Below are 23,295 nucleotides of genomic sequence, written 5' to 3'. Positions count from 1 at the left end.
GTCCCATAATGGGATGAAACGGCCGTCCAGGGCTTCCAGGTTTTCCATGGTGGGCTAGCTTTAACTGACTCATTATTTTAACTATGAAAATACTGAAATCTCCACAAAACCCCTTTGGATCTAATAAGAATACACAAGGGTTTTTCAACCTAGAAGACAGTGAAAATATATATAGTATCGTCTGAAATAACATGTGGTATTACAGATATATTTATTCATTTTCTTCTGTATGTTGGTGGGTGAGGAAAATTACTTTGTTTCTTTTCAAAATGTATTCTGTTTAATTTCTTTGGTTCCACGGATATAATACTTTGACTTGTTCACAATTTATTCAGATGAGCGGTAGTTTTGAAAAATGGTGAAGGCAAGGAGAGGAAACTCATTAACTACTACTGAACCAAGACAAATTAGCTGATGTAAATGACCAAGTTAGAATGCATAGAATAATTATAATCCATGGTCAGAGGATTGTTAGTTAAAAATAATCAGTGGCACAGTGAAGTATATTCACCACTTTCCGGTGAATCCTGTTTTTTTAGTTATTACATAGTTTTGTACGTCATCTAGCACATTTTAAAACGTTTTATCTTCAGCTATCCCTAATGAGTGGTTGGAGGTAGCCAACAGGAAACTCTGAACTTAGGTTTAATGTTGCATGGAATTTGTTAGTAAGGTGTACCTGTGCAACCTTGAAGGGACTAGCATATTTGATTCCATATCATCCAGCTTTGTAGTCTGACACTTTGCTTTTAAACGATTATGGCAGCGACCAACCTTCTGTAGAACTGAGGTATTTATAATTGACTGATCACTGAACAGTGACTAATGTCATGATTGTCTTGTTAATGTTATTCTCTCTTCCGATCATGTTAATTATTTATCTAGTTCAGCGGATACGAAATATACAAAACTTACATTGAAACACTATTTGCAACAACTTCTAAATCATTTATGACTGACTGACTGATCAGTGAAGGTGGAATAAATCATCTACTAATAACTCAAATTTAATGACGAATAGTTTAAGTAGAGTAACACAAAAAACTGAAACTTAACAAATAAAGAGAAAGACATATAAAATAATGTTTTTGACCTGATGCTGAATTATCATTAAGAGGGGCTGAATTTTCAGTAGGATTCTTAACATCTACGCCAGTTGACCGACGATCTATTAAAAAAAAAAGAATTTAAGGAAATAAAGTATATACACAAAAGAGGATAATGATTCAGAAGATTCAACACAATATATTTATTCATATCAATATAATGATCGCTAGGTTTAGTTATATGAGCCGGATAACAATATAGGATTATCAAAGCAACTAAACAACCAAAATTAATGTTTTATGGTATAGGAGTAGGTTGGAAGAAAGGGATGGCCACACCAAAACGTTGCACAAATCCATGAAGTCACTGACAAGTGGACTGAGTCATGTTGGTATGTGTAAACTACGTGGTTGGGATCCGCGAGATGATAGCAATCAATGGTTAGAGACCTTGAATGATATGGCTCAAAATCGTTTACAATGGCGAAGGTGCATCCAATCTTTGTGTTCTACCAAATTCTAATCTTCTGAATTCTTCATGTCCCTATCCTTTTTCTCTTTCCAAATTTATTTCACTGGATTATACTCCTTCAATAACATCTTCAAACCCTAATCTTTCTGGTTACTGCTTATACTCTTACTACTTCTACCACTATAGGATTTGAATCGACAACTGCATCTCTGTGCTAATGTGGTATGGCAACTCGAACTGATGTACGTATGTACGAAGTTCTACGTTGTGACTGACTGAACCAAAATCAGAGATATTGGAAGTACCTATTGAAAGGATGTTAAAAATTTCCTAATTAATTGAAGTTACCACTTATTACGTTTTCTAAGACTGAAATTGCCGATCTACTTAATCCATTTTTTTCTATAAACTGTGTTCTCTATACTTTCAACTTTAGAAACAATAATGACATATCCTATGTATTCATCCTTTATTTTCATCTCATATCCTTTATTGGACTAATAAATGGATTTGCTTCTTATCCCTTATACGAACTTAGAACAAATGAATAGGCGAAAAATGCCAGTCACTTATTGTTTGCAGTAGTCAACCTTAAAAAATCTCTTGAGTGCTGTTAGAGGTATGAGGGCAGATATCACTTCCCGGTCGCCCACACCGTGGACGGGTTCTTCTAGAGGTATCTGAAAAGGAAATTGGGTTAGAAGTGGTCTTAATGACCTGAGAATGTGACCACAGTGCCCAAGGGACAACTGCTTGAGGTCGGTCACACACGGCCTTTTTGTGGGTAACTTTCGTGTTAGCTCCGTACATGTTGGGACCTTACCGTAGGAGACGGAGATCCGTGAGATAAGGTGAGGTGTGCATTTTTAGGGTCGACCTTTTCTAACCCTACCCCTTCTTGTGGGAAGGCAGCATCGCTGTTATGCTGGTTGTCTGAAGGAAACACCTTACTGCTGTCACACCTCTGTACAGTCAGCAGTACGACTTCGCCTTCGGACCTTGGGTTCGCTGCTTTCGGTCTTACTGCTTTTCAACCGAACTGTCTGGCATGGTAGGACCTTGAGGAACGATTGTTTCAGCTAGTATAGCTCGATTGGTTCATCACGATAGGCAAGGCCGACCATCACGTCAAGGTAGCAGCAACGGTCAGGCTTAAAAGATCTGCATCACTAGAGACGATTTTCAGTATATCTGTTGATCATAAATATGTTTACTACAAAATTCTAAGAGTAAATTTCAATAGGCGAACTAATATGAATGGACGTGAAAGTAGGATATTCGAAAGATGAAAAAATCAATTACTAAGAAGTTTCAAACAGGGACAAAACAACGAATTAGAGAGAATATTTGACAAGAATGTGGTTGTATTAAAATGTTGTACGGTATCTTATGATTACCTGTACCACCATCATTTAATTGACTTCGCAACAGTCCATTACTTGTTATACGACTTCCAACTTGACGAAATGCTACACCAGGAATTTTGACGGTTGTTCTACTTAAGTCAATTTCTTTACCGTGTGAATTATCCATATAATCCTAAGTAAAAAAAAGTAAAAATCAATAGCAGAACAGATCGTAAAAAAACAAACTAATTATATGTGCGAATATAGTATTCGAATAAACAACCCTAACCACGTGATTGTGAGAAAATATTTCGTTAAAAATGGAATATATAGATGTTGGATCTAATTATAAACGGGATATGATCAGCAGCCCAACACGAACTTATAAACTAAATACTAGACCTATATATAGATGTTACTGTGGATTATCAAAGGTCACACGATGTTTTAAGAGCCAGTTGTGTCACTGAAATACTTCCCCTCCAATTTCTCTCAATTTATTCTGCAAACTATAAAATCTGATAGATGAAGAATAAAAAACCTCTGTTCTCTCGAACATGAACTTTAAAGTAAGGAAACGGTTTGATCGTTATCTATCCCGAGTAGCAAAGTGCTGAGTGAACCCCAAGGCAGTAACATTATTACCACATTTGAAGATCATGTTCGAGATCGTTTACTTTCCCAGCAACTGTTTGTATTACCTCTTGTAATATTTGAATGCACTTTTAACTCCGAATTCGCCCATGTGAAGCGTTACTTATTTTTCCATATTGAACGTCGGTTTGTCGTTTCTACTATAAAGATAATGTTAATGTATTTACACATAATGGTTGTTAGTTTTATTTAATCATCTTTGGTACAATGTGTAGGTCAACACAAGATTCGACTTTTGAACTAGTCAAGTATAAAGAAAAAGTTATTTTGTTATAAAAGTTGATATTCAAAGCGGTTTGCCGTATTATCAAAGAGTATAAATTAATGACAAAGTTGTTAAGAATTATGGTCATCATCAAAGTTAACCGTACTAGAAGACCAACAGCTGAAATCAGTGCAACTAATAGCGAATTCGAAGACTACATAGATCCAATCCTTTGACTATTATTAAAATTTTTGATATGTATTCCGTTGACAGTACTGCCTACAGGATAACTCATTTCAATTATCATATTGACACTAACACTATATTTGATACACAATAGTACCAGTGATAAGAACATCCATTTTCAGAGGTCATTTTATCGATCGATATGATGCATGAAAATAGTCGACAGATTATTCGCAGTGTACAGTCTAACTGATTTAACGATATGAAACCATATAAATAACTTGATCACTATTGGATATAATTCACAAGCATCATAAGTTAGATTATTTTATTTAAACACATAAATATAAATACAAACGGGCACCAGATATATATGCACCACACAAATCTCATTTGATTTGTGTGAGAGATGTGATACTACCCGACTGCCCAAACCGAAGCAGATGGTTTTCTTAGGGGACCACACCCGGAGCCTTTGACATAAAGGTCTGATTTACAAGGCAGTGGAGCATCGTGAGGAGATACAATCCCATGGTAGCCGGTGACCAACAATTGATTCATACGCCATTCGTTCCTTCAGGATACTGGAGCCCATGTGCACCATTGGTTTGGAATCAGGGTTTTCCAACTCCCCTAGGTGGATCCTCCACATCCACCAACCCGGTTAAAGCGTCGGACATTCGCTTTTCGCCCTCTCACTTTTGTGAACAACACCCCCGCCACGAGAAGGCAGTGAGTAGGACTTCTCTGATAGAGGCTATATACTCGCGTGGCCATATGAGAGCATTTCGAGAGGGAGAGTAGACTCTCCCCACTCTCGACCGTACCAGGGCATTTGGGGGCCATAACTTACAACAATAAAACTGAACAGACTGATGAAAATCAATCAAGACTACCCTATAAGAGTAACAATATTTCAATGTATTTTGTACAAATCTACTTTGTATCAAACGTTTACTATATTTTCCTCATTTTAATTCATCTAATATATAGATTGGGATGTTTCTTTTACAACATACATATATATGTATATATATCTAATGTATGAATTCAACCTATTTAGTGAATATTTACTGGCTTGTAATCTTAACAAGCTGTGAAATTTATCCAAGTGAGGAAATTTTCTTTGTTCAGACACAGTTAACCATCATTAATGATAAGTGAAAAAAAGAAAAGATGAATCAATTTATTGGACATATGTTACAAATTTTCATTCATATACAATATAATACATGGTTACTATTCAGGTAAAAAAAAAACAACTAATCATTATGGTGACTAACAAGAATAGGGCAAAGAAATAATGTTAACAAGTTATTATTGAAGTGAAAGAAAATATTCATGATAAAATCTTATCCGACATTATGACAACAACAACAAGTAGAGTGACCTAAAATTAAGACTTTTTCTCAGTATAAATGACGACAGATAGTTTAAGGGGGAAAAAGAAGAAGAAGAAGAAGAAGAAGAAGAAGAAGAAGAAGAAAGATAGTGAACAAAATGTACCGGTAAGTGTTGATACGATTTTTTTGAAGGAACAGAAAAGATCAATGTGCTGAATGACTTTATTATTTTTCAGAAATAGATTAAGGATTTTTAATACAACATAACCGAAATAATGTTTTGTTTATTTCAGCTGAAAAGAGAGAAATCCATCTCATTTAAAGTGTTAAAAAAAACTCTTCGATCACACTAAATAGGCTTATTTCATTTGTATTCTCATTTACTTACATTGTATCATGATTATATCTATGCTTGTGGGGTATTTTAAGAGGTAAACAAGAAGTGAACTATTTATTATTATTTATTTATTTAAACACATCAATATCGGTACAGGGAGGCACCAGATATATATCCGCCACACAAATCTCATTTGATTTGTGTGAGGGCTATGATACTGCTCAAGTGCCCAAACTGAAGTGGAAGTCTATGTGTAATCAGAAAAGTTTAATAAGTAGTATTTAAGCAACAAATGAACCAATTATATTGTCAACCTCATAGATTTAGAAATGCTTCAGATTATAAATAAAATACTGATTTAGAATAACCAACAAAAAGCCAAGACGCTATAATGTATGCTTTTTATTTAGTATCAAGCCCCCAAATGCCCTCGTACGACCGAGAGTGGAGAGATTACGCTCTCATATGACCACGCGTAAATAGCCTCTGACAGGGAAGTCCTACTCACTGCCTCCTCATAGCATTACTGCTGTTTACAAAATTCAGAAGACGAAAAGCGGATGTCCAGCACTTTAACGGGGCTAGTGGACACGGAAAGTCCACCTAGGGGAGTTGGAAAACCCTGATTCCAAACCAGTGGTGTACATTGACTCCAGTACTCTGAATGAACAAATGACGTATGAATCAATCGTTGGTCACCGGCCACCATGGCACTGCATCTCCTTACGATGCTCCACTGCCTTGTGGATCAGATCTTTAGGTCAAAGACTCCGGGTGTGGCCGCCTAAAAAAACCACTTGTTTCAGTTTGAGCACCTGGGCAGTATTAGTCCTCACACAAATCAAATGAGATTTTTGCAGCACATATATATCTCGTGCCCCTTTGTACTAATATTTATGTGTTTAAATAAATAAATTTAGTAACAAGCATTGAATTCTAACACATTTGGTATTCAATTTTGAGAAGAATCTTGCACACAATTACTGAAATAATTCATATTACATAAGAGTACAATGGAAGTAACAATATCTTTATACAATATCTACAGAATACCTAAGATAAAAGAAAAAAATGAATAAGAATACTGTCATTTAAACATCATAAACAAAAGTCTTACATCATCTACTACTTGACAACTAACCCTCTTATTTCATGCAGCATATATGTGTCAGTTTTTCATTCATATAGATTAGAAGAAACTTAAGACAAACTGGTAATAATCGCAAACAAGTTTATTTTGCAACAGAGAACACTGGATTTCCTTTAAGATATCAACAAACTATTATTTTACAAAGGCATTTTTTAACGAATACACACTGATAGTTAGTTAGTAGGATTAATTACTTAACTATTACGGTTGAGTAATCAAACACAGAATCCTATGTGCTCAACTTTAATGTACAAACTTTTAGTGTGAGAGACCAAATCAAATTACACAGAGTAGGATTAGGACTTGGAACCCCATGACCGAAAATTCAAGGCTTTCATCATTAAATCGCAATATTCAGAGGCCTATATAAGCTATACCACAAGTAATAAACAATTACTGATTTCTATCATTAGTTTACCAAACTATTCGAATAGTGATAGTTGGTTGATGTACATTACAAAATACAGACTACTTAGTAAATAGGGAAACAAAATAGATAAATATAGTAATTGCTAACAACAAACAAGAAAAGTTGACAAAATACGTTAAGAGCATTGATGATGATTGTTTCCAAGGTGAACTCCTATCAATAGCTTATCTTCGAAAAGCTACATACAACTATCAAAGTTCAAACAAACAAAGAATTCAATCAGTATTGTTTGTTTGAATCTTCCCATTGATGTTTAGGACTGCAACTGGTCAGTCTCTAATTGACATATGTGCATACTGTGTGTGTTGCCTCGATATAGCCTAAATTCACAAGCATGGTAAGCAAAGATGGATAATGGCTAGCAGTGGAATCCAAGATGAGCTTTTCGTCCTATTTAGGACTCGTCAGCTGGATGTACCTGCATCTCAGTATTGATGTTCACTCTGGGACTCGAACCCAGTAACTTTCGCTTCAAACGCCATGGCGTTATCCACTCAGCTACCGAGTCCTGGTAGCCACTTGCTTGTGTAATGGGGTAAAGTTTAAATTTATTTGGTATTATAGGTATCGTTACCAAGTTTTGATTTGATAATTTTGAATAAATTGAGCATTGGGTAGATTGTTATAAATAAATAATTTGTAATATCCCAATGAGTAGAAAAATTAGATTTTCTGACGTTTCGTGACTCAGTGTAAGCCACTTCTTCGGAGAATAAATAACCAAATTAACCAATTGGGATATTACAAATATATTATTTATTTATTTGGTATTGTTTGTCTGAATCTTCCCATTAACATTTAGGACTGTAATTGATCAGTCTTTTAATGGAAAATGTGATGGTGTTTGAAGCGAAAACTACTAGGCTTGACTCCCAGAGTGAACATCAATTCTGAGATGCAGGTACATCCAGCTGACGAGTCCTAAATAGAACGAAACGCCTGTCCTGGATTCCACTGCTAGCCGCTATCCAACTTTGCTTACAAAATAAAGAATTGTTAATGACAAAAACATAATAGTACGTATTGAACGTTTCTAACTACTAACTTGTACATTAGAAACTCTCTATACGTATTTCAATTTCATTAGCTAAACTATGATTTCTAAAAAGAAGATATTTACAATAATTAAACATTTATTTATTAATTAAAAGAACTTACATGAATACTTGGATGATAAGTAAGACGAGCATCATCTGTCAATGTTACATATTTTTTAGTTTTCCATTCTTTACTTAATGGTTTACAAGTTCGTTTATATAAAAATCCCTGAATTAGATATGTAAAATATAAAAAAAATAACATTATAATTTACTGTATAACAACACAACATGTATTTGACATAACATGAGGTCGATTATTTATAATCACCATGAGGTAAGGGGATAAGTACGTGAGTAACAAAATTATATATATTAATTAATGATTATGATAGAAAAAAAAAGGCTCATGTTCAAATAAAGCACAGTCAGAAGGGACAGAAGGTGCTTAAAACACTCAAATTTTAATCATTAGGTTAGAGGTTTGAACTTCATTGTGCTTACTTCGAGTTTGGAACTCATGCAGTTTATTTATTTATTTCTTTAAACAAATATTGGTACAAAGGGGCACCAGATATATATGCGTCACACAAATCTCATTCGATTTGTGTGAGGGCTACAACACTGCCCAGGTGCCCTAACTGAAACAGGTGGTTTTCTTAGGGGACCACACCCGAAACCTTTGACATAAAGATCTGATCCACAAGGCAATGGAGCATCGTGAGGAGATGCAATCCCATGGTAGCCGGTGACCAACAACAGGTTCATACGCCATTTGTTCCTTCAGGATACTGGAGTCCATGTGCACCATTGGTTTGGAATCAGGATTTTCCAACTTGATAGGTGGACTATCCGTGTCCACCAACCCGGTTAAAGTGCCGGACATTCACTTTTTGTCCTCTCAATTTCGTAAACAACACCCCCGCCACGAGAAGCAGTGAGTAGGACTTCCCTGGCAGAGGCTATATACGCGTGGCCATGTGAGAGCATTTCGAGAGGGAGAGCGAACTCTCCCCACTCTCTGCCGTACAAATAGTGATATTCAAAGACAAATAAACAAGCATGTGTTTCATAAATAAGTTAGATTACATTTTAATCTAATGCACTAATCAGTCATATGGTTCAAATACGACTCAGAATGATAAAAATTCTCCTTTTTTGTTGCAAACTAAACACCAACCGATTTACTACGTATTGAGAAATAAACACCGGCTCTTTACAGATAATGTACATAAACTCAGTCATATTATGAAGACATCAGGACGAATGTTCTGAATCACCAATCAAGAGCATACGTGCATCACGATAATCGTGGTTATATTTTAAATAACTAGTATTCTAAACAATATTTGTTGGCATGAGTAATTAAGGGAACAGTAAAACTGCACGTATTTCCCTATTCAGGGATATATGTAACAAGGTTATATAAGTAGATAGTAACTGTGATACTTATTTCGAAATGATCAATCAAAACACTAAATTCACTGCGTAAAATAATGCTACAGGCATTTGAGGACATAATGAAACTAGACTGAGTTTTTAGCAAAAATTACAATCTCACAATCTAAGAAGTAGTCATTTAATCTCGTCATTCAGTCATAAGGAACACAAAAGCCTGGCATCGCCCCCAACTTACCATACAGAAAAATGAAATTATCAAGATAAATATTAGGGTAGTAGTATTAGATCAGGCATAGAAAATATGACTTTAGAAGAAGGAATTTAAGAAAGAAAAAATACATAAACTGATTTAGAGACTCAAAATCTAAGGTTACATGAAGAGTAAATAGATCTGTGTAACTACCAGAAAGTAATAAATAGAAAAAGATTAGATCTGATAAGATTACAAACAATAACAGTCCAGTCGCAGTAGTAGTAGTAGTGGTAGTAGTATATAATACTATTCAATCAAGTTAACAGCTATGACCATTACGCATAGATGTTCTCAATTTTTAAAAAAGTCATAAACCCCAACATTAACAATCCTAAATTAATTGGACAATTGAATATTGCAAAATATAAATAAGCTCACAAATTTTAATGTATTTGTTTTACTAACATCACTATTTTTTAACAGAAGGGGTTTTGTGGAGATTTAGTATTTTTCATAGCTGAAATCATGGGTCAATTGAAGCTAGACCACCATGGAAAACCTGGAAGTACTGGACGGCCATTTCGTCCTATTATGGGACTCCTCCACAGTGCACATCCACGACCTCGCCTCGCGAGATTGGAACCCAGGACCTACCAGTCTCGCGCCAGAGCACTTAACCGATAGACCACTGAGCCGGCATCCGACGGTGTTAATGTCTAACTCCAACCAATATACGAAGTTGAGCAAGCGTTCACCAATTGTCTTCAGTGAGTTTCTATCTCACAACAGACGTGGTTTGAACTCCACTGGTCACTCCTGAATTTACCTCTCGAAGTCAGTCACTAGTGAGCATATGATTATTATTATTATCAGAAGGGGTTTTTGTGAAGATTTAGTATTTTGTTACACTTTATAGAAATTAATGAATTTCGAAACCATCTACTTCTTTTCTTAAGCTTCAGAATGATTTCACCAGACAGTCACCAGTCAATCTAACTCCTATTTGTAAAAATTAATATGATTTTGGTATTTATTTTCAATAATTGGTCTTTACTCCATGTTCTCTTGGAAACAAGTTACCGTTGTTTTATGGAGAGTTTTCAGATTATAACAATAAATATGCACACAAACAAAAGGAATATATTTGAGTTTTTATTATCTAATCACGAGTTGAACAAGGAAGAAAAAAAGATATAAAACAAATCTCTTTTACCCTTCAAAACCATAATAATAAATTGTCCAACACAAGGTAGATTTTTACTAAGAGTATCCCAATATGAATAAGCACTTGTTATTGTTTTTGATCAAACAAATGAGATAGGTGGATTGACCGTGTTTTTTTTTGTAATACTGACGTACTTTTACTGTTACTTATGTCTAACATACACTATGAATATAATATTCAGGTTTGAAAGAATCAGTCTATCTGATGAGATGCATGGAACAGTAATATACATTACACCTAGGCATACATGCATTGATGTAGGCAAGTTATGTGCATGACCAAGTCACCGAAATCGGTGTTTCAAGATAGTGACACCAGCTGAATTATCGTCGCTGTGTCAAAACACACGTTAACGAACCTCTGCATTACTAAAATGCTGTGGCAGCTGAATGTCAGCAATCCTACATGGTCAATGATGATCAAACAAAAAGAGTCGCTTAACATCCTCAAAATCGGAAAGCCAGAGCAAAACTGCTCTCACTGACGCGTTGTAAATCTGATTTTTTACAGCCAGATTAAAACTACGAGGATGTCAAAGATGACCCCGATTGGCATAATTCGATCTGGCTTTTGCCAGGCAATATACGTATAACTTAAGCAATGAATCATGTTACTATACACAGCTAACATCATGTATCAGATAGGAAAACTGTTTTAATTAGAGTAATCGATAAAGAAAATACTCACTTGCTTTAGTGGGATTGCACGTCCACTTCCGATTCCATTCAATTTCTTCTCTCTTTCACGTTCATCTTCATTACGTTTTTGCTGAAATTAAGAAATACTAGTTGAAATTGTAGTCAAGAAATATGTATGACAGGAAGATTCACTACGAAAGCCAACGGATGACAAACAATGCAACAACAAAGCAGTAAGTGACTATGATGTATACCAAATTTTCAATTGATAAGTCAAAGCAGTACTACACCTAAATTGTAAGTGTTTGTGTCTTCGCGTTGTTGATATTCAGGACTCTAATCCATCAATATTCACTGGTATATGTACTACCTGAACGAACAGGGTCGACATGGTCATTTAGTCACAGTTTTACGTGTATCCTGAGCTGATTACCTAAGTATAGATTCATGAAATACTCTTTAATCAAGTTAATGACTATCTACATTCAATAACTCAGTGGATAAAGCATAAAAGTTTGAAACTAAGGGTATTGGACTCAAGTTTTAATGTGAGTATTAACACTTGGATGTTCATACACACATGTGACAAGTTCAGAATAGAACGAAATGCATATCTTGGATTCCATAGCTAGTTATGTTCCAAATACACTAAAAGATACAAAGTTTTTCACTAACCATAAAGTTGAATTCCAAATAAAATTTTATTTTTCTAAATACATACTTCTTTCGGAAAGATTTTCTGATAAATTCGTTTAATAATAAAAAGGTAGATAATACAACAGTTTACTATAAACCTATAATGACAAGTTTTAAAATTAACTCATATATTCAGTAAAGAAAATCAAAGCAAAATATTTTAATTTTGATTGCGATTAAGTCAGCCAGTCAGTCAGTCAGCAACAACGTAGGACCAGGCATATTTATGCATCGGTCCAAGTTGCCATACCTCGTTAGCACAACAAGAGGTATATTTTGCTTGATGAATTTTCTCACTGAGTGATTAAAGCCACACACGACGTTTACAGCAACAACTATTGAAGTGTATACTTAAGCACCATGCTTCATCTACTTCCGTTTAGGCAGTCAGTTATTATCATTATTTCTGCTTACTGTTAACAAGTAGTATGGTTCAAAAATGGGTACGTCAATTTTTGCTCCTAAGTAATTGAATTTTATTTCATTTGCAGTATTTAGATTGGTAGATTCTTTTGAAACTGCATTTTTTTGAGCTGAGGGTTTAGTTGCAAAGCTTTCATAGATTTTCTAGACATTGCCAGTATACACTCTAGATGTAAGTGGACTATGACAATTGTTCCACAAGTGACTAGCAGGTTTATCTATCACTTCTACCAGAAGTTTGTGCTAAGGATGCTACCCAGAAAGACAATCAAAAACTCAGAGACTAAACTGCCCAAGCTCAGAGAATCTAATACCATCAAACTTATCATCCTGAGTGACAAATTTCTACTACATCGAAATGATAAGCGAATTCAACTGTGAGTTCACTAGTCACACGCGACACCAACAAAAATGGTCATTATCTTAATTAGTTTATTTCGAATTCGACAAAATTAGACTATTTTTCTCAATTGTTTGGTAAGAGCGAGATAGAGGAAAACAAAATGACACATTAAATACACTAAACGAAATAAAACTCAGCATGACTGAACATATTAATGAAGTACAACAGAAAGATTGTAATGTCATACAGTTTGTAAATGCAGATGATGGGAAGTAATATGGGAGAGTAATGTTCACTATATAAGGTTTTTCACACAAAAAAAATCAGCATGCCAAAACACATGAATGATTTTTTTTAACAACTTAGTATGGAAAAAGTTATAACAGAAGAAAAATACTAAAATAAAAGGTTTCTGACTCGTTAAGTATGAGATATTTACCATACATCAGTAACTAAGCGAAGCCTCGTGCATACATTTTATGACTGACTGTTTGCTTAAAATGAACTAGCTACAATCTGATCTGATAATAACCTGTAATTCAGTGGTTGAAAGTTGAATGCTTCATTTATTATAAAGTTGTGGTCCGTAAACCAAGAACAGGCACTGGCAGTTTTGTTTACGAAACCAAACTGTGGTACGAAGAAGGTATCGAGATGTGTACGAAACTGATCAACTAAGTGGTAAAAATGGAATACATAACAATAAACCTTATATTGCATATGTTGAGCCAGTATATTCAAATAGCGGCTTAGTGGTAAAGGCGTTCGACTTTCAACCACTACGCTCCAGGTTTAAATCCTATTTCATATAATTTCTGTTTGGAAAGCCAAGCAGTATCGCTAGCTTTCAAACATAAAGTACAAGTTAAAGACGAGTACATGAATCTGCACTTGGTGAGTTACAATCAAGTTTCTAAACTAATGCCCAAGAGTCAGCCAACAATCAGAATTAATTAAACACATTTTTCGTTAACCAAATGATTATACGTATAATTGATCAGAGGGGGTTTTGTGGAGAATTTAGTATTTTCATAGTTAAAATTATGAGTCAATTGAAACTAGACCACCATGGAAAACCTGGAAGCACTGGACGGCCAACTCGTCCTATTATGGAACTCCTCAGCAGTGCGCATCCACGATCCCGCACTCGCGAGATTGGAACCCAGGACCTACCAGTCTCAAGCCAGAGTTGTTTTTATAACAATCCCTTTTTTACTCGCCAGCTAATCATGTAACAAGATATTAACCTCAAACAAACCAATATGTATATTTTTCACTAAATGAAACAGTAAACATCCGAAAAATTTTCAGACAAAATAAAAACTATGACAATTCCGGTGAAGAGCATGTAGATCCATAATTCTTTTTCTTTAAAGATAAACGTCGATTGAGTTCGAGGTTCGAAAGTTAAGTGTGTGAAAATTAAAAAAGAGAAGTTAACAGCCTAGATTATATTCAGTACTACGATTTTTTTAGCTAGCTGCATAAGTACGTACAAATAAGAATGGAAAATAACAAAACAGAGTGATATAAGATTTGACAAATATGTCCCTACTAAATATATATGGCCATAAAAAGGCATAGAAAAACGAATTTAAATCTTGTGGAGTTTAAAATTAGCTTACAAATAAATTGGATTTTCGTCTATTCTTTCGTGAATGTGTTGGGGTACTGCTAGGAGTAAGAGATTCATTATTGTCAGCCTTACTTTCCTAGATTAGAAAGAGAAAAATATTCAGATTTCTTTGCTAAGAGGACAAAAAGGAACAAAACATTTAAGGCATCCAGATGTGCAACTTATTATAGTACCGTGCAAAATAATAAAGCTAAATCTGTTTAGGCGACTTTAGAAAAGGTTGTACGTGATGATTAATCAATATTGAATCATGCTAGAAAAGAGGCAAGCAATTATAAAGTAGATGTGGGACGGCAGTTATATTTTAGGTAATTTGACTACCTTCAACCAAGTGATAAACGTGCAAGGAGGGGGCAAAGATGAGCATGCCTTTCTTGTCACAAGACTTACTGCTTCAACCCCTAATCCAATAGAAGATACACTACTAGCAGCAGCAAGAGTGCCTGATGGAAAGTTTGAGGAAACAATAAATGGAGAGTATCCAATAGTGGAAGCTGCAGGTGCAGAGAGAGGTTGTGGTGTAGAAACGCCATTTTCAGAAGTACTAGGTGGGTATGGAATTTTGCCGCTATATTCGGAATAGACATGAGGAGAATGTGATTGAAATATACTTTCAGAATACTCTGTTGGTATGTACTCTGGACAACGGAATAAAGGATGTTGATGTCTTTCGTCCAATAAAAATGGATGAGTAGCCCAATCTTCGGCTGGATCAGTAGTAGGAATATTAGCTCGAATAGGTTTGACATCTGCAAAGAAATTATCGCGCTCAGACGGTCGGAAATCCAATGTTAAGGAGTGTTTAGCAATGCTAAGTAGATTAGGTTTGGCAGGATGTACAAGAGTTTGGTGTAAACCAGAATCCTAAGAGATAGTAGAACAGAGTATTTGTGATATAGTCACAGAAGCTCATCCTAAAGTTTTTAAACAAAGTATAAAGTATTCTAATAACTAAGATAAAAGTTGGTAAGAATTGTTAAATCTGGATCCAAACTTCATGTACGGTTGTTTGAACTAAACTTCTTTCACAAACCGGTAACCAATGAATTAGAAATATAAAAAGCAATGATTTGGAGCAATACATTGGTGTTCTATAGTAACAATTTTATGACAACTTACATTACAAATATATAAAATACTACTCCATTAAAACTTAGTAAAAAGGGTACCAAAATGTAAATAGAACTATAATAAGTCGGTGATTCTGAGGGGGGGAATAAATGTTAATGGAACGTTCGACACAAATTTAAATTACACCAAGGGTTCGCGAGTTATGCAATTACCGAGACTTTACTGAACTGTAAAACATCATTAACGTTTACAGCTAGGGTTGAGAAGTATCTGCTACTGAACACTGATTATTAAGTATATCAGCAATTAAGTGTTCAATGTTCAGGTGAGAAGAAACTACAAATGTGTGATAGTAGTTTGAACATCACCGTCTGTTTATAATGTACGTGAGTGTTAATATTACACTAGTTTACATACGATCGATCGGTAAGATTCATGGCATTTTAATAATTTATTTGTGTACAAATAGGTATACCGCAAGACTGTTGTACAAAAAATAATTGCAAAATGTTACATTTCAAGAACTTTCTCGACAGTTCGACTGGTATAAAAAACAATTTAGTTATTACTTCATTGAAATCAAATTCGAATCCGGGATTGCTGTGAGTATCAGGACGACGATTTGAAGGATTATTGGGGAACACTGGGCGTTCTTTCCTATCGATACCACTTGTAACTGTATTAGTTACATTACAGTTAACCCCCTGGAATTAAAACAAAGAAACTAAACCTGATGACCTCGGTAAAATGTACACTTTGCATTGATGTTCTTATATTGTTTTTAGTGAATGATATGCAATTAATTCAGTGTCTAAGGAGAAGGATCAGACTAAAGGGTTCAGTCGCTACTAATGAAAATAAAAATATGACAAAGCTATTAAGCAGAGGAAAGTTGAATACAATTCACTTTCCTAGGCATAAAATATTCACATACTTTTGTAATAGTATGTCCACAGTTTTCCAATTATTTTAGCTCTGTCCATAAAAAGTTAGTAATAACAATAAACTTACAATTAACGCTAGAAGCTCTGTATATAAACTTAGGCACTAGTAAAAAAAAGTCAACATCCTAAGAACAAAACAGAACCGCCAACCATAACGGACAACCTATGACGAAATCTACATTTAAATCGTTTTTTTTGCAAATTATCGTGACAAAATTAACATCCTAGTAGAATTTCTAAAACTTATATAGCCCACTATAAGAAAACTTATGACAGTCAACGCTAGTAACTTTGCTACACGCCAGACATTTCTTAAACATTTTTTAACATATGATGCCGTCTGCTAACAAATATATTTTAACAATATCAACCAATAAACAAACATAGCATGTGAACAGATGATTTTTAAGGAATATTTGTCGTTATCTCAATCATAAACAAGGGTGTAAGTTTCCACACTTTCCAACCGTAAATTTACAACACAAAAAAAGTAATTATACCAGTAGAACACTACACAAGAGCGATATGTCTCGAAAAAATGACTGAAATACAAGCACAGAATTTTACAATACTACATTCAAAGTAGATGAATGACCACTTGTGCCAGTATGACTAACCTCGTACAATGTTACCTAAGGGATTATTATACTTAAATTCTTATTACTATGAGAAGTTCAATGAAATCATTATCCCTAACCTCTGACATAAATAAGCAACAGTGCATGTAAATGAGGACAAAATAACATTTAATGGATTCACCTAACGATTAAATGCTAAACAACGCAACAACGAAATCAAGCAGTAAAATTTCCTAAATATGATGAAACTAATGAATGAGTTGCGTGGTAATTTACATGTAGCATTTAATGAATGAAGGAGCTACTGAATAAAATGGAAACATTAAACTTGACTAAAACACTATATTTTTATTACTATTCGATTATCTGGGTAATGTCAAGATATATATTATCGTAGAACAAAGTACAACTGTTGGTCCGAAGAATAAAAGCTAACGTTAGCCATAACAAAACCAAGTCATATACGGTTTTAAAATGGTGTCAGTCAAGATTTTCTAACTCAGCATTTGGATTTGCACTTTAAAAAATCGCTTTTCTTAAGGGTATTTCCGTTACGATTATTTTGCTTCTGCTAAGTAAAGGAGAGAGGTCATAGACCCTGCAAGAACTTGGCAATATAGTACATATTGGGGTTCACGAAACGGTCGAAATAGGTAACTGGAAAAAACCAAGCTCCAAACTTTATACTAGATTCTACTGGTGAGTACATTTCACTTTTATTTGAAAATCGTTAATCCAGGAAAACTCATTTATTACTTTACCAGTCTTTCTGCAGTTTCTTGAATTATTACCTTCATCTTGACACCGACTTAGCATAGGCCAGAACTAAAGGAAACAATACTATGGAAAGCACTGTGAATTCCTACCACTACGAACGATATGAATCCCGTGAAAGCATTATTTACTTAATAATAAACTCCGAGTAGTTTAAATAGATTTACCGATTCTCGGTTCTTCAATAGGTTACGTTTTATACCAATTCCGTTACGATTCATTCGTATACTTTGTTTTATTTAAGATCGCAAACTTAAAAACACAACCTGGAAAAGAACTTACAAAAAAAATCAGCATAACATCAGTTGTCAGTCGATTGTAATCAGATTTCTCATTTAAAAGATCGAGAAGCAAAACTACTCACAATGAGATGTATCTTATGGCACCACTTGGATTTCGGATAAACGCAAGAAGTGATTACGCCAAACTGAAGAAACGCATGATATGATAGAAGTACATAACTAATAAAAACACAACTCCAAGGGGCTCACGATATCAACACAAATGGTAGCTGTCATGTTGTATAAGTAAACACGAAAACATTTCTCTGTAGTGACGACAAACGATATTTTACCTTTTCACGCTATCTTCGTGTTAACTGATACTTGTTATACAGTTATGTCCGAAGCTAAATTTTGCCCCTGACCTCTACAAAATAGTAACTTAAAACCAACGAAAGCAACCAACAATTGTTTCAAGCTATGATTTGTAAAGTAACACAAATTTAGGACTCATTCATCATGCACGCACTAATGCCTCAAGAAATGAACTGATGGAATAAAGTAAAACTTTCAATGAGTATATTAAAACAATTTCTTAGCGTAACTTCATAAGCACAGATTTATTTACTTGTCTTTGGGCGAAATTTTCGTGACGTTGGTGACATTATCCAACTCCTGGAACTAACATAAACTTATCTCGGCTTAAGATCACAATTTATTTATTTATTATTTATTTATACACATAAATATTGGTACAAGAGGGTACCAGATACATATGCGCCACACAAATCTCATTCGATTTGTGTGAGGGCTGTGATACTGCTCAGGTGCCTAAACTGAAGCAGATAGTTTTCTTAGGGGCCTACACCCAGAGCCTTTGACCTAAAGGTCTAATCCACAAGACAGTGGAGAATCGTGAGGAGATGCAGTCCCATGGTAGCCGGTGACCAACAACAGGTTCATACGCCATTTGTTCCCTCAGGATACTGGAGTCCATGTGCACCATTGGTTTGGAATCAGGGTTTTCCAACTTGATAGGTGGACTTTCCGTGTCTACCAACCCGGTTAAAGCACCGGACATTCGCTTTTCGTCCTCTCAATTTCGTGAACAACACCCCTCCCACGAGAAGGCAGTGAGTAGGACTTCCCTGGCAGAGGCTATATATTCGCGTGGCCATGTGAGAGCATTTCGAGAGGGAGAGCGTACTCTCCCCACTCTTGGCCGTACCAGGGCATTTTGGGGGCTAAGACCACAATAGTGGTTAAAAGTTAAGTAACTTAACTACTAAGCCAGTTTCAGGTCAAATTCAGTTAACTAATTGGTGAGGAATATAGTTGCACCTAATTTGGTTTTGCTTAACGACGCTACTTTGGAGGTCCGAAAGTTATTTTCATATCTGTTGCCAACTAGAAACACAGTCCTGTGTTGTATGGCTTGCAAATCAAATTCTCACATTTCTACTCGTTGTTTCCATAGTTTACTCTATTTTATTTTGAAAGGAAATTGCTTACATTTATGTACTGTGACTATAAGTTACTTCTGTTGATCCGACTACAAAATTGTGATGAGTCAATTTGACTGCCTTTACACTTGCACTTCGAAGTGAATATCAACATTAAAGAACTTACTAAGTGTTTAAAACTGTCACCTTGACAATACGAAATCCAGCGATTAACTACTGTTTAAGACTATAAAGTACCATAAAATATTGAATTGTCAGTCCTACTCCTAACTCATTACACATCATAACTTCATGATTAACCAACTGTATGCCGTAACTAGGAGTTATGTTATCCCAAATTTAATGGGACGCATCAGTTACATTATTTCCGATCATTATTACAAAATTTGCTGAGGTCATAGGTCACAACGAAGACTACCAGTTCTGAAAAAAACATGCAAGATAAATGGTTTTTGCTTTTAAGAAGATAATACCAGCATCTTTAACTTTATCTTCTGTTGGTCCTTCACGACTCCCTGGCTGGGGTCCGAGAGATGGTGCAACACAGTGGCTAGAGACGTTATCAGATATGGCTCAGAATAGAAGCCAGTGACGAACCTACTGTAACCTTCTTTTACTTTCTTCATAAAGAGTGGTTCTAACTTTCTTAACTGAAAGAGTCTTCTGGTTGTACATTTCAGTCCGCCTTATCTTTTCATCCCTTCTCTTCCTACTTTCATTATTTTGTGTGGCGCATATGTATCTGGTGCCCTTTCGTACCAATATATATGTGTTTAAATAAATAAATCTTTAACTTTATGCAAGACTCATTTAGATGTGTAGGGAAACAATAAAGGGAAACTAACGTTAGCTTATTATACATTATATTCACAATTAATCATTATCTCAAACGGAGGAACGGTGATCAATTTTTTATTATGAAAACTAAGTCTAGATGAAAACAAGATGTTTAAACTATAAAGACTTGGATCCAAATAAATTCTATGTAGATCGATATGAAAACTTTAGGTTAGCAGGCTACTTGATAATATCGAAAAGGTTTAGTGAAGCTCTAGGCTTACATCATGATTAATAAATCAACAAAATAACCAAGACGTGTCTTCCCGATGTTTTCTTTTGAAGTGAATGTTGCTTGACCTGTTTCATTTGACATAAATCTATTCGTAAATACAAATCCTAGTAACATTTTTCTAAATTAGTGACCTATATTACCAAAAAATAGTCTTAATTTAAGATTGTCTCTGACTCAACTCTGATGTAATTGTTACTGAAATAAAGATTACACGAACCAATCTAAATGACAAACGATCAATATACATATACAGCTATTATCATGAAAAGCACAGGTAAAGACAACAAGCGTTTTCCTATCCTTCGTTGCTACACATCTTGAATGTAGTTTATAAAACACCCCGAAATCTATGAACGGTTGTATATCAGTAAACGTTAATTGAGTGAGTTAATAAACCTAACATAGTAAGAATGTGTAGAGACTTTCTAAATTTGAACGAATAGTTCCCGAAAATTCGGGCGCCGAGTGTGGTTATAAAATAGTCACAACGAATGTCAATCAAAAGCCTTACAAAACCAAAATATACTGGAGTTTGATATACTTACGGGGTTTTTCATGAGAGGACCTTCACGAGCATTCACTACATTCGAAAACAAAGACTGTTGTGATTGACTTATTCCAACGATTGGCACACATTCAACAGGGCTATTAGCACATGCTCTCTGTTGTGAATTCGATGAAATTTGGGGTGTAATAGGTCTTGGAACAGGTGAATTACCAGAGGCACGCAATTGAAGTATTTTTAGACATGCTGTGGGAGAAATTAGTATGAATTTCAATTACCATCTTGAAAAACACGTTCAACGTTAAGGCCGTAAGCAGCACACGTCTCATAATAAGCACAACGCTTTAGATCATTGGCAAGTTTTCGAGCACGAGCATCATCTATTACACGCACATATGGCTCACAATTCGAATCTATGAAGGTGAGAACAACGAGTTAATGATACCTTGAGTCCCAACAAGAATTATGGGTAAACTGGAGGTACTTCTGTAAGTTGAAAGACGAGCATAGTAGTCATAGACCACTTGATAACTTTCGATGTTTTCTAGGCTAAACACAAATATAACTCCATCGACCCATTGACTAAACTGAAGATCAGGCGGGCCGCCTTCATCGCGAATTAAAAGCAAGTGACTTTGATTGTCCAAGGACAGTTCCTTTTTAAATCTTCCACCTTCCGGGGACTCGTCGTGGACATACGCTCCTGTGAGATACCGATGTACCAAGGCAGACTTCCCACTTTGAACAGAACCAAGAAGCCCCTTACATACCATGCAATAAGAGGGATTATACTTACCAGTTTTATGCCTGGAACGCCATTACTTAGTGTCCACTCCTGACTATTGACGAATGCGTCTACGAGGAGAAAAGTTAGATTGACAAATGTTACTGTACCTTCAATTGACACAACTAACTGACGCAATGACTCTGCTAAATTTTTATCCTCCACTGCATCAATTAGGTCGTATATAGCATAGATATTTGGATGAACACTTTCGAATCGTATAATCTCTTGTCTGATAGCATTCGATATATCATTCAGAGAAGACTGTGAGCTCATGATGGTAAACCCTCCACCATTAGACAGTTCATAAATCTGGCGGTACTAAGAAGTTGCTTTTTAAGGTCAAAGCATCTGACCGTTCAAATTCCAAAACACTCCTTTTACAATTTGTGAGTGACACTTTCATCCCATCAAATAATCGTGCTTTCAGAAATTTAACTTTTGCATACAAATATTTCTTCAGTTTGTCAACCTGCTGACCACGATGGATAGATAGATAACTATCCTTGATCACAAAAGGAAGGTCAAAGTCACATTCATTGAATTCTCCAAAGCTTTCGTTAGGATCTATCAGATGGGTCTTATTATTAGGCTTGAATGATTAGGCATCAGATCGCAAATTAATTGGTTGGCTTACTTCATATGGAATAGCCTTTAACAATTCAAAGTGTAATGTAATCCATCCGAGACATGTTGCAGACAACATGTACAACTTAAGTAACTCCCTTCTAAAGATATCCCAAGTTAATCAACAACTCGGAGTTTTGCCACTTCGTGATATGAAGTCTTATTCTAACTACGAAAAAACGACTGTCGATCAAACCCTGCACTAGTGATGTTGAAGCTCATTTTTTACCAGTTCGACAGTAGAAATTTCTACCTGATCAGTTCGGGCACTCAAATTCAAGACTTATGAAGGGCACCTCAAATCACTGAACTTTTACCCATTTGAGCATTAGTTTCTCAGAGGTGACATTCTAATGACCCACAGAAGCCCAAACACTTTTGGAAGTCCGCTTAAATACCTACTGAGGATCAGCTTCAACACAAAACTCATGGGTAACACTCAGAAACTGGACATGCAACACAGCAGTACGAACTGTACACACCTACTCCTTAAGA

At 35.3% G+C, this 23,295-nt stretch overlaps 1 protein-coding gene across 1 annotated transcript; it reads right to left on the bottom strand.

Moving 5' to 3' along the window:
• Nucleotides 1–1,022: 1,022 nt before the first annotated feature.
• Smp_198010 (centaurin/arf-related) lies at nucleotides 1,023–22,449 on the bottom strand (the record flags this gene model as incomplete). Its single annotated transcript, XM_018797473.1, has 12 exons — nucleotides 1,023–1,168; nucleotides 2,916–3,057; nucleotides 8,328–8,435; nucleotides 11,713–11,793; nucleotides 14,751–14,837; nucleotides 15,152–15,625; nucleotides 16,402–16,536; nucleotides 21,430–21,635; nucleotides 21,668–21,802; nucleotides 21,835–22,127; nucleotides 22,187–22,228; nucleotides 22,316–22,449. 12 exons carry the CDS (start codon nucleotides 22,447–22,449, stop codon nucleotides 1,023–1,025), a joined length of 1,983 nt encoding a protein of 660 aa, XP_018652512.1.
• Nucleotides 22,450–23,295: the final 846 nt, after the last annotated feature.

Source organism: Schistosoma mansoni, chromosome 4 (assembly GCF_000237925.1).
Source record: "Schistosoma mansoni strain Puerto Rico chromosome 4, complete genome".
Classification (NCBI taxonomy): domain Eukaryota; kingdom Metazoa; phylum Platyhelminthes; class Trematoda; order Strigeidida; family Schistosomatidae; genus Schistosoma; species Schistosoma mansoni.
This window is presented reverse-complemented; position numbering and strand designations above follow the sequence as displayed.